Source organism: Bison bison, unplaced genomic scaffold (genome assembly GCF_000754665.1).
Source record: "Bison bison bison isolate TAMUID 2011002044 unplaced genomic scaffold, Bison_UMD1.0 scf7180017864368, whole genome shotgun sequence".
In the NCBI taxonomy this organism is placed as follows: Eukaryota; Metazoa; Chordata; class Mammalia; order Artiodactyla; family Bovidae; genus Bison; species Bison bison.
The window spans coordinates 4,826,679-4,842,414 of record NW_011494940.1 but is presented as its reverse complement, the minus strand read 5'-3'; the positions used below and the strand labels follow the sequence as shown (position 1 = coordinate 4,842,414).

Sequence of the window (15,736 nt, the reverse complement as noted above, 5' to 3'; positions counted from 1 at the left end):
TCCCATGAAGTGATGGGACCAGATGCCATGATCTTCGTTTTCTGCATGTTGAGTTTTAAGCCAACTTTTTCACTCTCCTCTTTCACCTAATTAGTTGCTTCAATAAATCTAATGTGGAAAATCTTAGCAAAATTTTTCAGTTTGTGAGTTCTATGTTAGTGGTGGGTCACAAAATACAGCAGGTCCCCACCAGCTACCTATTTTACATATATTGCCAATCCCAATCTCCCAATTCCTCCCATCCCTTCCTTCCTCCCCACCTCCCCCAACCCCCCACCATAGAAAGATAAATAGTAAAATTCCTATTCCTGTCCATTTTACTCTTGCAGCACAACAATCTTCTTCTGCTAGATGGAGTCATTTATTTCTAATACACTTAAATACATGTGGGGATTATTTTTCTTTCTGCTAATTTTTAAGACTGCTATATAAATTGTTTGAGGATAAGAAATGCCATTCAGTGTTAAGTATTGACTGAAGAAATTTCCCTGTTTTAGGATGTGTAAATTAAAACTAATAAAAATAGTAGCAAGAAAGACCTGATGTTGTCATCACCTTCCACTAGATAATAAGTGTTTTTAATATAATGTCTCCTTTAGTTCCTAGACTAATCCTGCCAAATATGTGATTTTAATCCAAGTGTTAAAATGACAAAATTGAGGCTAGAAGGTAAGTCACCAAGGTTAACCAGCTTGTATCTCAGGAATAAAAAAAAAAAAATCATCCCTGATAACTAAGTTTAAAAGGAAAAAAAATTAGGAAGATTTCTCAAGAAGAAGATGTGGAAACTAAGAGATGTGTCAACCTGCTATAACAGCCCAGAGGATATAAAAGATCTCAATTTCTCAGTAAAACCAGTCTCTCTTTCTCTCTCTAACTTAGTGTTATCACTTTCAGGAAACACTTTTTAAAAATGAGAGCATTTTATTCTTAATAGAGCTCATTTTATATGTAAATAGAAAATAGTTGCATACACTCAATGGTTGCATATGCAATAGAATGAAAAACAGAGACAGATAATGAATAGTTATGGGTAGTCATTGCAATATAAGCCATCTTTGGGGGTTGAGGTTGAACAATGCACAAACTAAATAAATCTTAATTCCTCATAATTTAATTTGTTCAAAACTGGTCTATTTCACGATTTTTAAGTGGCTAGAATGAATTTGACCGCTGCTTCAAAGGAGCCTGGTACTGTGAGCTTAAGCAATTTAGAATTTATCATTACATACTTACATTTCTCTGTTTCAATAGGCAGCAAAATATTCTGTGCATGATATATAAAAGAGTAAAATGAAAATGTTTCCTAATTTCAATTTTCTTGTTGGTGTTTTTTGTATTCCTTCTATATTATGTGAAAGCCATGGCCTAAGTCAATCGCATAATAATCGGAAATCTCTGATTTGGTTGTTATGAGAATGTGGTACCCAAATGGGTTTAATGCATTATATCACATGTAAGAAAGCCTGCTCTTTGCTAGGGTCTTCTGCATGAACATTCTTTCTTTGTGTGGAAGGGTCACGATTTACGTAGAACTTCTCTTTGCAAGCAATACCATCCAATTCTCCACACTATTTCTTTCGTATCATCATTCCTCAATTTGTACTCTACTTGCTCAAAAAATATTCTTTGATATTCATCATAAGTTTGGCTATAATTATTCAGAGCATTATTCAGCAATCATTTTAACTTTTACTGGGCTTTGTAAAATAAATATGAAGACATGTAATTTGTTAAGAGCATAGATTCTTTTTTTTATCTTTATTTTTAAAAATTTTATTGACGTATAGTCAATTTACAATATTATGTTAATTTGAAATACAATTCTTAATAACTAAATATGACATTTTTTCCAGGCTTTTGAAAACTTAATGCTCAATATTTCCTTGATGTCAAATGCTTAGAAGATATTAATAAGGAAAATAGATACATTATTACCCAGAGGATGAGATGGTTGGATGGCATCATCAACTCAATGCCATGATTTTGAGCAAACTCAGGGAGATGATGCAAGTCAGGGAAACTTGGCATGCTGCAGTCCACGGGGTCACAAGCAGTTGGACACAACTGAGCAACTGACCAACAGCAAATTACCCAGAAGATTGTAATGGTTCACCATCATCAGGATGTGTTCTTTTCCAATTAATCCATTTTTACTTCTTGCATAGGGTGATATGTTAAAAAGAATTTTAAAAGTAAAACTGAGTTTACAGTACACCACTAACTAGCTGTATGATCTTGGACAAATAAACATCTCTGTATGCTATTTTAAAACAAGGCAAAGCAAACAAACAGAAAACTGAACTAATACCCAACCCAACTTTGTGTTTTTTATGGATTGTAAGAGTATATAGTTGTAGCATGTATTATTAAAGAGAAAAGTCCTAAGAATTCCCTGGTGGTCCAGTGGTTGGGAGTCCACCTGTCAATCCAGGGGACATGGGCTTGATCCCTGATCCAGGAAGATTCCACATGCCATGGAGCAACTAAGCCAGTGTGCCCCAACTACTGAAGCCCTTGTGCCCCAGAGCTCATGATCTGCAACCCTGCCTCGAGAAGCCCCTGTACCGCAAGTAGAGAGCAACCCATTCGCTGCAACTAGAGAAAGCCTGTGCGTAGCAAAGAAGACCCGGCACAACCAAAAATAAACAAATAATAAATGATGAAATAAAAGAGGAAAACCCATAAAATTGAGTCTACTGTGTTTAAAAGTAACATAAAAGTGAGTGGATTAATGATTGTAATTGCGATCACCAGTTTTTACTTTTGTCTACAATGAATTTTTTTTTTTTAATGTTGTGATCTTTTTTTCAGCCAGCAGTAAAAACCTAACAATATAATTTGGTATTAATGGACATTGTTCAAAACATCTTTTATCCCTTTACACAGAAGTGTGCTTAAAATTGTCATTAATAAGAAATATGCACTGCTTCTGAGATAGAATGTTCAGCCCCTTTGAGAGGATTACTCTGTCTCCAACATTTTCCTATGTCCATCAGAAAGCACACCAGTGCACAACATAATGTGATATGTGTCAGAAACACATTTTTTTTGATCAAGTATTTTTTGTTCAAGACAACTTCTGAGTAACAGAAGATATCAAGATAATTTTCCACATTTAATAAACAATTTATACCTAAAGCGCTGTGCTCCCTTGAAAGAAGAGTGAATCAACTGCTAACATTTGATATTCTGAAAGTAACAAATTACATAGAAGGTATAAGCCTTGTCTTGGGGGGTTCCTTTCCAGAAAGTTGGCAGGAGTTGAAAAGAAGGAGATAGCCCACAAACTACAAAATATTTCTAATACCTTTCTGGCCAGAGTGATAAAATATGAGAGAAAAAAAAGTGAACTGCAAATATATCACAAAACAAGTATTGACTAAAACAATAAAATGAAAGTTCTCATTTAAAAATCTGCCCCTCAAAATGCATGCTAAATTTAGGTGACAGGATGAAATTCTAAAATGATTACTCAGAAATGTCTATTGACCTCTAGTTTCCTATATAATATAATGTAAATTTGTGACCATAATATCCATGGCCAAATAACCTTTCTAGTTCAAGCTCAAGCTTTTTCCCACACACAAAGGGCAAGGGAGTATCTCCCTACAAACTGCATATTTCACTTGTCCCATTTCCTTTCTTGTGACCTTCCTCTGCCTGTTCAAATGTACTGTCTTCTAGATTCTAACTTGATGTTTACTTTTTCTGGGAAAGGTCTTCCAATCTTCATGTCTTGTCTTGTGAGATTATATCAGTCTAACTAAAATTATAGTTGGTTTATAATATGGTTTATAACTGTGTATCAGTTCCATTACACAATTACTTAAACTTGCATTCTCCAGGACCTAGCATAAACTCTGGTATATAGCAGGAACAAATAAATATTTGTTTAAATGAACTTGTTTTCTTGTATTTGAAATATGAATCTCTTTGAGTGTATGCTTATAACATGAAATATTTGGTAGATACAGCTGAAGAAGTTCATAGTAAAGTACCCATATGATGAATTAAATTGAGATTTTGAGATACTTTTGAAACTGTCATGTAACCTTCAAAAACTCAAAATGAATAAATGTAGTTTGAGATCCACTTCATCACTGCTGGCACATACAGAAAGGGTTGATGTCTCTTTTGTGGAGTGTACTGAATGAGTCAGACAAATTGAAGAAAATGGTCAGAATGTCCAAGAGGTACTGCAGAAGTCTATAAACCAGCAATTGGTCTCAATTGGTCTTGACTATTTGAAATAGAGTGAGAAGATAACCTACATCTTACTGTTACTTCTTGGTCTAGGATGATCAGAATAGGTGTGATCCTAGCAGACAACCTAGCCATTCTAGAGCTGAGGAGCGTGTCACAAAAATACCATTTTCTTTTCTCTAATTACAATTGAACAGGTTATTACACTGGTGATGGTTGTAAACATAATTACAGCTACTGTATTTATGTGCGATTGTGCAATAATATTTGTTAAGTACGTACTCAACATTATTTATGAACTATAAATATATTTACTGGATAATATCATTTACAACACCTCATTAATGCATGAAATGATATACTATTGCATTTTTACTGTCAAAGCCCTATCTGAAATGTGGGTAGGTCTAGTGTTCACTGTCAAGAACTCTCCCAAACAACTCACTCGGGACATCGTCTAAATCCATGGTTCTAAACGCAGAATAAGCTCACTTCCAGAGGACGTTTGGTAATATCTGAAGACATACTTGATTGTCACAATGAGGGTGGAGAGGAACAGCACTGACATTTAGTGGGAAGAGCCCAGGGATGCTGTTAAACACCACACAGTGGACACGACAGCCCTATCCTAACAAAATCGTATCCGTCCTAGGTGTTACTAGTGCCAAAATTTTGGAAAGTGAGGAGGGTGAATACTTTTGTCAAGTGCAAGAAACAAAGCAGAAAAGTAGAAAATGACCAACGAAGGACATGACAAAAATGGGGGCACAGAAAAGGCAAATGGATTGAAAAAACACAAGAAATATGATGACTGATATAAGTTGGGCAAATAGATTAAAAATGCTCTGGGAAATAAATTCTCTGAATATTGCCCTTTGCCTGAGCAAGTCTTGTGCACAGCTGGGTCAGAGCTGTGTTCTTAACAGAAATACACTGAAGAGGCTAAACAGCTCATAAACAGAGAAAAATTATTTTCATGAATACACGTGGACATTTTATTAAGAGTCTTAGTTCTTCTATTGAATGATCATGAAGTTATGCTTGAAATCTCTCTTAAAAAATGGACATAAGAATCTGAGAAAATGATCATTTAAAAATATGAGAATAATTTTATAAACTGAGAGGAAGATTACTTATAAGCAAAATTCTAATTTACTATTGCCTTAAGTTTTGTGCAGTAATTTCAACTATATTTTTATGAAATAAAAACTGTCAGCCCAGCTTTTCTAGAAAATGGAGACTTTGGTGGTTTTGTTATGTGTCAGCTTGGCTAGGCTATGGAGCCCATTTGTTTGGTCAAATACTATAGTCTAGCTGTTCTTGTAAAGGCCTTCTAAAGATGAATTTGTTGTTTATAGTCAGTTGACTTTAAGTAAAGGAGTTTGCTCTCAATAATGTGAGCAGGGCTCATTCAATCAATTAAGACCTTTAGAGAAAAATATTTTCTGCCCATCTGAAGCCTTCTGCCCGGCTCTGTTTTCATGAATAGTGTGGTAAGTGTATGTGTTCGCTCCAGGCTAAGAGCATCATCTGCAGAACAAATGGATGCTAGCAGAGGAAAGCTGGGTGGGGTGCAGAGCTGGTAGAATTGAGGGGGATGATCTAAGGAGACGTTATAGAAGTGTGTGCTATCAGGGGAATGGTTTAGTGCAGAGGATCCAACGGAGGCTGGCAGAGAGTTAAGAAAGGGATTTCTGGAAAACATACCATGGTCTGCTCCAGAAAAGAGCTAGTATTCAGACATGGGTGATGAGGGAGGATCCTCAACAGCAAAGACAAATGACAGGTAGCACTTAGTGTGAGCTGAGCGGAAAGACTTTTTATGTCCCTCTTGGACATCTCAGAGTACTACCAGACAATCTGTTAACTAAGCAAAGTGAAGTGTCAGAACTTCCTTCAGCAAAGGGGAACACCATTGCACCGAGACATTCAGCTGTGTGTGTCTCCACATTCAGTTCAGTTCAGTCACTCAGTCGTGTCCGACTCTTTGCGATCCCATGGACTGCAGCACACCAGGCCTCCCTGTCCATCTCCAACTCCCGGAGTTTACCCAAACTCATGTCTGCTGAGTAGGTGACGCCAACCAACCATCTCAACCTCTGTCATCCCCTTCTCCTCCTGCCCTCAATCTTTCCCAGCATCAGGGTCTTTTCAAATGAGTCAGCTCTTCACATCAGGTGGCCAAAGTATTGGAGTTTCAGCTTCAGCATCAGTCCTTCCAGTGAATAATCAGGACTGATATCCTTTAGGATGGACTGATTGGATCTCCTTTCTGTCCAAGGGACTCTCAAGAGTCTTCTCCAACACCACAGTTCAAAAGTATCAATTCTTCAGTGCTCAGCTTTCTTTATACTCCAATTCTCACAACCCATACATGACTCCAAAGACAGGTGTTAGAAGTGAGATCGTGGGCTCAGATGGTTTCAAGGTACAGAATTGATTGGGACTGGGCAAGTTTATTAGTAGATAGCATAGAACTGATGGGCATGGCAAAGAGAAGCTACTGACACCAGTCTCTTGATAAAAGCTGACTGTTGCATAATTTGCAAACCTATGGACTGTAACCCACCAGGCTCCTCTGTCCATGAAATTCTGCAGGCAAGAATATTGGAGTGGCTAGCCATTCCCTTCTGCAGGAGATATTCCTAACCCAGGGATCAAACCAGAGTCTCCTATATTGCAGGCAGATTCTTTACTGTCTGAGTTACCATGGAAGCATCTTGCTTAATTAGGGGGGGCTGTTTTTCAGGTCTGCAGACTACTGTATCAAATATTACAGTAGTTTACTGAAACATACAGTGAAATGATTTATTGGTTTTAATCTAACATTTTTCCCAGAAAAATTTTCCTGAATTAACTAGGTCATGTTGACCCAGGTGGTCTAAAGCAGATTAACACAAATGGCCTCAGCTGTCATTTCCTTTCCACCTATCCTTTCCCTTTAGCTTAAACAGAAGCCAGGAGCAGCACAGTGATGGAAGACAAGGAAGAGCAAAGAGATAAATAAAGTGGTCAGGCCATTTCAAGTCATTGGTGACCCATGAGAGGCTTGAATAGAGAGGAAAAGGAGGAGCTATAATATAGCTGTAGACTTCTAATTTATGGATTAAATCTATATGTATGACATCAAAATATTTTTTTAATGTGATCATACATCTGTCCATGATATTGTTCAGAAATTTAGGGAAGTTAGGGCCCTTGGGTCAAGTGTAAAGTTCTATAACAGGAGAAAAATGAGGGAATGTCCTAAATACGCCCTAATAAGACCTGCCTGTTTAGTACATTTAGTTGCACTTCAAATCAAACATTTGTTCTTCAGTCCTCAGTTGTCTCTAACTCCTTGTGACCCCATGGACTGCAGCACCCCAGGCTTCCCTGTCCTTCCCCATCTCCCAGAGTTTTCTCAAACTCATGTCCATGGGGTCAGTGATGCCAACCAATCATCTCGTGCCCTTCCCCCACCACCTTCAATCTTTCCCAGCATCAGTCTTTTCTGAGTCAGCTCTTCTCATTGGGGGGCCAAAGTGATGGAGCTTCAGCCTCAGCATCAGTCCTTCCAATGAACATTCAGGACTGATTTCCTTTAGGATTGACTGGTTGGATCTCCTTGCAGTCCAAAGGACTCTCAAGAGTCTTCTCCAACACCACAGTTAAAAAGCATCAATTCTTCAATGTTTAGCCTTCTTTATAGTCCAACTCTCACATCCATATATGACTACTGGAAAAACCCATATAGCTTTGACTATATGAACCTTTGTTGGCAAAGTAATGTCTCTGCTTTTGAATATGCTGCCTAGGTTTGTCATAGCTTTTCTTTCAAGGAGTAAGCGTCTTTTAATTTCATAGCTGCAGTCACCATCTGCAGTGATTCTGGAGCCCAAGAAAATAGTCTGTCACTGTTCATTGTTTCCCCATCTTTTTGCTGTGAAGTGATGGGACCAGATGTCATGATCTTCATTTTCTAAATGTTGAGTTTTAAGTCAGCTTTTTCACTCTCCTCTTTCACTTTCATCAAGAGGCTTTTTAGTTCCTCTTCACTTTCTGCAATAAGGGTAATATTATTTCATCAATAACCATCATAAGGTTATTGATGTTTCTCCTGGCAATCTATATTCCAGCTTGTACTTCATCCAGCCTAGTATTTCACATGATGTACTCTTTATAGAATTTAAACAAGCAGGATGACAATATACAGACTTGACATATTCCTTTCCCAATTTGGAACCAGTCTGTTGCTCCATGTCTGGTCTATCTGTTGTTTCTCAGCCTGCATACAGGTTTCTACAGAGGCGGGTAAGGTGGTCTGGTATTCCCATCTTTTTAAGAATTTTCCACAGTTTGTTGTGATCCACACAGTAAAAGGCTTTCAGTTCAGTCACTCAGTCATGTCCGTTCATTTGCGACCCCACGGACTGTGGCATGTCAGTCTTCCCTGTCTATCACTAACTCCCGGATCTTGGTCAAACTCATGTCCATTGAGTTGGTGATGAAGCAGAAGTGGATGATTTTCCGAAATTCTCTTGCTTTTTTTATGATCCAGTGGATGTTGGCAATTTGATCTCCGGTTCCTCTACTTTTTCTAAATCAAGCATAGCCCTCCAATAATTCTCAATTCTTCCCTCACATTCCATTGCAGGGTTTGACTTTCACTCATTGCATCCTATACAGGATCTAATACAGTAATCAGTCTTTTCTTTTTTTGGATCAATGGATATGAAATAAAGTATACTGAATGTAATTCGTGGAAAAGTCTGTTTTCATTTATTATTTTGCTATTGGTCATTATTTTGGCTTACTTGAAATCAGGATGAATTTCTGAACATGGAAGCTATGGAAATGTAGCTCCCACTATAGGGAGCCTAATTGACTTACAGTCCCAGCTGCTAGTCTCTGAGTGTAGCCCCACATTTATGCCAAAGTCATGCTGTGACCTGTTCTTGGACAGTGACTGAACTTGGCAAGGATATGCAGGCAGGGCTGTGTCTGTGACTTGCAGATGACTCATCAAAATTTAGAACTGGCCTGAAGAAGGTTCTTCTAACCCAAGCTTCCTTCCTTGCGTCTTCCCTCCACTGAGTTCAGACCGGCATTGCTGTCTGACGGCTCTCCCAGAACCCTCCAGCTGCCTCCCCATTTTCACTGGGAGATATTTTGTTCAACAAATATCTGTCATGTCAAGTCCTAGACTACAGCTATCTCTCAAAGGACTGCAACTAACACATTACATGAACACGGTTTATTTTTTACATGAACTAGTAACCTTATTGTCACTAATCAGTTTTCCGTGATATTCTCACCCTTTCTGAACGTCCTATTCTTTGTGTTCCCATTGAAACATGGTTTTATCGACATTATTGCACTTGCTAAATAACAGTGAGTTAAACTTGTGTGTGTGTGAATTCTGTGAAGGGAGGGAATGTACGTCTTCATTCAGCATGAATGCCTGGACTATAATCAGAACTCAATAAATATTTTTCAACAAATGCCTACCTAAAAATGAAATTTTCTAAAGTAATTAGATGAAAAAAAAAGTACCTAGGAGAGGATATAAATCTCTTAAGACATAAAATGTGCCATATATTTAGATTCTCTAAACTTCCTTTTTCTACGCAGCAAAATATTAACAAAACAAAATGTTTAGCTAGTGAACACAGTTGAAGGTACTGGATGCATTCACTAAATGTACCATATGAATTAAAAAATGGAATGTTGTAGTTCATTCTAAAGAAATAAGTTTATTTTAAACGCCATATCTATTTGAAATACACAAGTGAAAGAGTCTTAGGAGAAAAGTAGTAAAACAAGACTCTGAGTAAGACAGCAACAGAAATGATTCTGAGCATTGGATCAGGAATGAAGAAAATTCAAGACATATCTCATATGCCTGATTACAAAGTCAAGATTACTTTGTCCACAGTGAATTGTATACTTCCAGAAGGACTGTGATAGTAAGCCCTGGTGATGAAGATGGTCAGTTATCAAAGATATTGGAGATGCCGAGGGTTAAAACTTCATAAAGCATAGATATAACCTTGAGGTGACTGGAGTCATTCAGAAAGTTGATTCACAAAAGCGTGAGCTAAAGGCTGTTTAGTAACAAGATGACCGGCAACTCCTGGAGGAAACGAAAGTTGGGGAGCAGAAGTTGGATCCAGAGCCCAGAGACTGGAAGCCAGTATTTCCACAACCAAAAGACCCAAGGCCAATATTTCCAAACCCTAGAGATCCAGTGTAAATTGTCTGGCAGGGACTGCGGAAGATGAAATTCTGTGGATGGGAGCAGGATGTCTGGAAAGATCTGGTGACAGCACAGGGTGTCTGGAAGCTGATGGGCCTAAAGACGTTCTCCTGACAGCCACCGTAGAGAGTGGAGCCCAGGTGGAAAGTGCTGGGGGAGTAGACAACATTGCTGGGGTAGAAAGAATCACAGGTGGAAACTGGGACCCCCAAGTAACCTCCAAGGGAACAGGAGGAGTTTCCCATGCTGCAGTTGAAAGACATGCTGTTGGGAGTTCTGAGTTCAGCTGAGTTGGAAAGGGAAGTTTGTGACTGTGAATGTTGCCTTGTACACCGGATACTTAAATACTCTAGCAATGGGTGTAATAGCATGCGTTCATTTTAATAAGAACCCTTAATTAGGCTCCAGTAAAAATGAAATGCACTAACCTTCAAAGACCTTTTTTATGATTACAGACTTTTAAATGAAAGAATTTCATTGATTTTCAAAGCAGTTGTTCATGAAGCAAAAATGTTATTTCCCATTCATCTAGCTTGGGTAGGTGACTCTGATTGCACCATAATTGTACCTGTAAGATTGGGGTTTTATTCATCTTATCCTTCAACATAGTGTATTGAATGGGTAACACAGTGAGAACTTTGTTGTGTTTAAAGCTCTAAAAAGTACTTTGTAGTCAGGAGGGAATATTCATTTTGTTCCAAGTTTAGGAATAGAGAGGGAAAAAAATCAATATCTGTTTTACATCCCAAATCTTCTGTACCTTATAGAAGAAATAACCCACTTATGATCCTTAATTGGTACAAATGTTAAATGAGCATCTAACACATTTATGTTCTAGTTTTCTTATAGCATAAGTACCCAAGCTGCTCTTCTATGTGTGAGTTTTTAAGAATAAGGGACCCATATTTTCAGCAGTGCTTTGAAGTTTCCATTGTAAAAATGCTTAAGAAATCCTTATTCTGAAGTTGACTTGCTTCTTGAGAGATCACGTCAATAAATTTAATTTTCAAAAAAATCTCTGCATAAAGTTTAAGTCATTTTTTAGTGGTGTTGATGTCAATGAGAACAAAATAATAAGCTCTATACATTAAAAAAGATGAACCTTTAGTCCCTTATTTTTCTCTCATAGGATAGGATTTTTACTAAAGAAGGTAAAAAAGTAAGGAAAATGCCTACTACCTGTAAACTTCAAAAAAAGATCAAGTTAGAAAAATTCATAATTACAAATGATTTTTGTAGATTGAAATGAGGGCAGAGAGTTCCAAAATATATGATAATATAAAAAAGAGAATGAATCCTTTTGAATTTACCTCTGATGTGGTACACATATTAAATCATATATATATACATATATATATATAATTATATATTTTTTGTTTATATATTCTGCATAGAGAACTAGTATAAGTATTTTTTCTAGACTCTCCCATAAAGTTCATCATTACTTAACTGTAAATACAGCAGCACATGTGTACAGAGAATAGCTCAGAATAACCTGTGGTGATGGGCAAATCTCTTAAGACACCCATCTTCAAAAACTGATATATCATCCAGTAGAAATGAGCTGAGACTCATTCTATGAAGATTTGAAATTACTAAGTGGAAGTTTTTAGGAAAGATTCAACTAAAAATCTAAAACAAGGTTCTTTTGCAGGTAATTGAGATTTCCGTCTTGGGGGCACTTATTAGATATCCATCTGATAAGATATTGTAAATGGGATTCCAACGTGGCAGAGCACTGGAGATAATTGCTAAACTCCCTTCTAAATGGTAAACTTTATGACTTTGACTGTTTTCAGTACACAAATTGGTCTTCAGTCATATTCCATATATTTGGTAGGCAACATAATTTGTGCTCTGTTTCTAAAATAAACAGTTCTTATTTATCAGGCTTCTTAATTATGAATAGAAAATTGCTTTGTAGTAGATTCCAAACCTTCCTGTTTTGTTTATAACGTCAAAACATCCATATAAATATTTCATTCAGCTAGACTGAATTTGCTTGCTTCAATATCATCCACTCATATAAGATATTTCTATAGAAGAATATGCTATGAGATAAGATATCAAGTAATACTGAACATTCTTTTCTCAATGAAATGGAATTTTTTGCACACAAGTACTTTTGTTAAAAAGTAGAAATTTTTTTTCTGTGATATGAACAAATCAAATAGCACAGAAGCCACAGGAAGATAAAGCTTCTCAATCTCTCTTCTTCAAGGTGTCAATCTTCACTACCCTACTACACAGAGGAGGAATACAAGTCATAGAATAACAACAAAAAATGACTTTAGAAATTGTGTAAGACTTGTCAGAAACACCTAAGAACAGTTTAAGTCAAAGTCATGTATGTTACTTTCAGAGGCAGAGGAAGAATCTCCCTAAGATGGCTACATTGGTCAAATACTTCAAGGCAAATTCCTTATAAAATTTCTTTAAAACAAAGGCATTTTCCAGATTCTAGGGAGTCCTTTTGGTGGAAAACATTGCCTCTGAGTAGAGAGAGAAATACATTGGGCATTTTTGTCACGTGTTTTGTTCTTATTTTTGATGTCTCTAAAAGTATCTCAGATGAATAACCTCTAACTTTCCAAAACAATATAAAGGTATTTATAATATTTAACTCATTCCACCATAAACACGCAGGCTTCCCAAGTGGTGCTAGTGGAAAAGAACCTGCCTGCCAGTATATGAGATACCTGACCCAGGGTTCAATTCCTGTGTCAGGAAGATCCCCTGGAGGAAGGCATGACCATCCACTCCAGTACTTTTGCCTGGAGGATCCCGTGGACTACAGTCACAGAGTCGCAAAGATTCGGACACGATTGAAGCGTCTTAGCAGTCACACACGCGCAGTAGACACACACATGCACACAAAAGAGTGAATAGCTAAGACGGACTCTTGCTAGTTTGCATACAGTTTTAAGCAGGAGTGTCAGAAATAAGGGGATCTCTCATTTAATATTTCATGAAAACCATTAACATTGGGGTTCAATTAAAAAAAATCATCATATGTCTTGTGTGTTACCATTGCCACTTCCTTATGGCATTACCCATTAGGTAAACCTGCCACTTCCTGGTAACAATCCATGTATGTTCTCATTTAAAAAACGATTTTGAGTAGATCAGTTAGCAACTTTGCTCTCCAGATGACAACAATTTTGAGACAGATTGTGAAAGGGGATTCAATTATTTTTAATTAAACCAGTTTCCATCAGCCCAGTCACTGCCTCTAAAGTTTTCTGAGTGCTTTGCTTGGTGACTTTGGTAGAAAAGGATGACTAAGAGCTTTGAAGATTCCATACTACTACTTGAATTTCAAGGCACAAACATGATTATACTCTTCAGCTATAAAACCACAAACACTCCATGTGTATAACTATGCTGATCTTTTGGATTCAATTAAAAAGATGATGGTAGCTTGTTTTTATGAGCCACGAGGATGACACAGCCGATGATAAGGATATATAAATGCACCTGTCCAAGAAGTGACATTCAGACTCAGAACCTTCCCATAGTAACTCACATCACCTGTGAAGATGTCCTACAACTGCTGCTCTGGAAACTTCTCCTCCCGCTCCCTCCGGGACCACCTGCGCTACTCAGGCTCCTCCTGTGGCTCCTCCTTCCCCAGCAACCTGGTCTATAGGACTGACCTCTGCTCTCCCAGCTCCTGCCAGCTGGGCTCCTCTCTCTACAGTCAGGAGACCTGCTGTGAGCCCATCAGAACCCAGACTGTGGTGTCCAGTCCCTGCCAGACGTCCTGCTACCGCCCGAGGACCTGCACGTTCTTCAGTCCCTGCCAGACGACTTGCTCTGGGTCTCTGGGCTTCGGTTCCAGTAACTTTCAATCTATTGGTCATGTTTCCCCATCTCTGGGCTTTGGATCCGGTGGTTTCCAATCCGTGGGTCGCAGCCCCAACATTTTCTCATCCCTAAGCTGTAGATCCAGCTTTTACCGTCCGACCTTCTTCTCTTCTAGGAGTGGCCGGTCTCTTTCTTTCCAACCGACCTGTGGATCTGGCTTCTACTAATGTCATACTTGAATACAATACCTACTACATCTAGAATTGTAATGCAATACTTATTATACTGAGATCTACACTATCTGTTGACCTCTTGTTTTACCTTTAGCTTATAAATTTGACTTCTACTGTTACCTACTCTGGATTAGGAATAGTTTGAATACCAGTAACTGAAAATGTATTCATTGAAGAAAGGTGCCATAACCACTCCCTTGTAGCTATATAGACATGCGATACTGAAGCACATTTATTTCCTGGTTATTTCCCCAACTGCATGTATTTCAAATTTTACTAGTAGAAAAAATGGTGTAAGTTTAAATAAAGTATGGTATATGACATCCACATATTGGTTTTGTCATTTTGTTTGCTTTGTTTCTTCAATGGAGGAGGGCGTGGCAACCCACTCCAGTATTCTTGCCTGAAGAATCCCATGGACAGACGAGCCTGGCAGGCTACAGTTCATAGGGTCACAAAGAGCTGGACACAACTGAAGCAACTTAGGACGTGTCTTCAAATCTAATTCTAAATATCTGGCTGTATTTTTCTGCATCTTGTACTCATAATTTAAAATTTCTCAATTTAAAAAGTAAAATTGTTCAGTGTCCTTTAGGTTTGGAAGAAATTATTTCATCTTTCATGTTTACCCTTCTTTTAATACAGAAAGAGTAAATACATTCTGTTAATATGGTAAAATCTGAAATTACATTTTTAAGACTAGATTTTAAGACTACAGACAAGTAACTGTGACCTTTTGTTTTGTAGGGTGTTAGAAACTTGAATATTTTTATATAATTATAAATAGGTATATTAAATTAACTACATCACATAATTTTGGAAGGAAGATTACTCATAGATAGATTCTAAAATAATATATTCAGTAAGAAGTTAGTGAGTTAGATTTGGTGAGAATTTCAGTTGCCCCAGATTTACTGCTTTCATAAGAAAGCAAATGAAATGTCTAATTGATTTATAATTGAAAACATCTAATACACCCCAATACTTATTAGAAGTAAGCCCAGCATTTTTTGTACAATCATCAATACAGTTGGTTTGCAACCACTTTTTAAGTTGTTCTGTTGATAACATTCACTTAGAGAAAAAACAAAAAAAGGAAAATGAAACTCAAAAACAATGCAAATATTCTCATGTTACAAGAGTTAACTAAATGTTTAGGAAGCTGATTACACCTGAATCAGCAGTTATGCTCCAAACTTTTATCTGTTAAGTCAAGGACAATATTACTAAAAGGTACAGATGACCTAGATTC

The 15,736-nt window shown here is 37.4% G+C and overlaps 2 protein-coding genes across 2 annotated transcripts; one reads left to right on the top strand and one right to left on the bottom strand.

The window, feature by feature from the left end:
* Positions 1-10,296: 10,296 nt before the first annotated feature.
* Positions 10,297-10,707, bottom strand: LOC105000148 (keratin-associated protein 15-1). Its single transcript, XM_010855855.1, has one exon. The coding sequence runs from the start codon at positions 10,705-10,707 to the stop codon at positions 10,297-10,299; it is 411 nt and encodes a 136-aa protein (XP_010854157.1).
* Positions 10,708-13,971: 3,264 nt separating this feature from the next.
* LOC105000120 (keratin-associated protein 13-1-like) lies at positions 13,972-14,811 on the top strand. The gene has a single exon (XM_010855833.1). It carries the CDS (start codon positions 13,984-13,986, stop codon positions 14,476-14,478), a length of 495 nt encoding a protein of 164 aa, XP_010854135.1. The 5' UTR covers positions 13,972-13,983; the 3' UTR covers positions 14,479-14,811.
* Positions 14,812-15,736: the final 925 nt, after the last annotated feature.

Bases quoted from the DNA above. Each gene is read 5' to 3' on its own strand.
- LOC105000148 (XM_010855855.1), bottom strand. From the start codon at position 10,707: ATGTCTTTCAACTGCAGCATGGGAAACTCCTCCTGTTCCCTTGGAGGT.
- LOC105000120 (XM_010855833.1), top strand. From the start codon at position 13,984: ATGTCCTACAACTGCTGCTCTGGAAACTTCTCCTCCCGCTCCCTCCGG.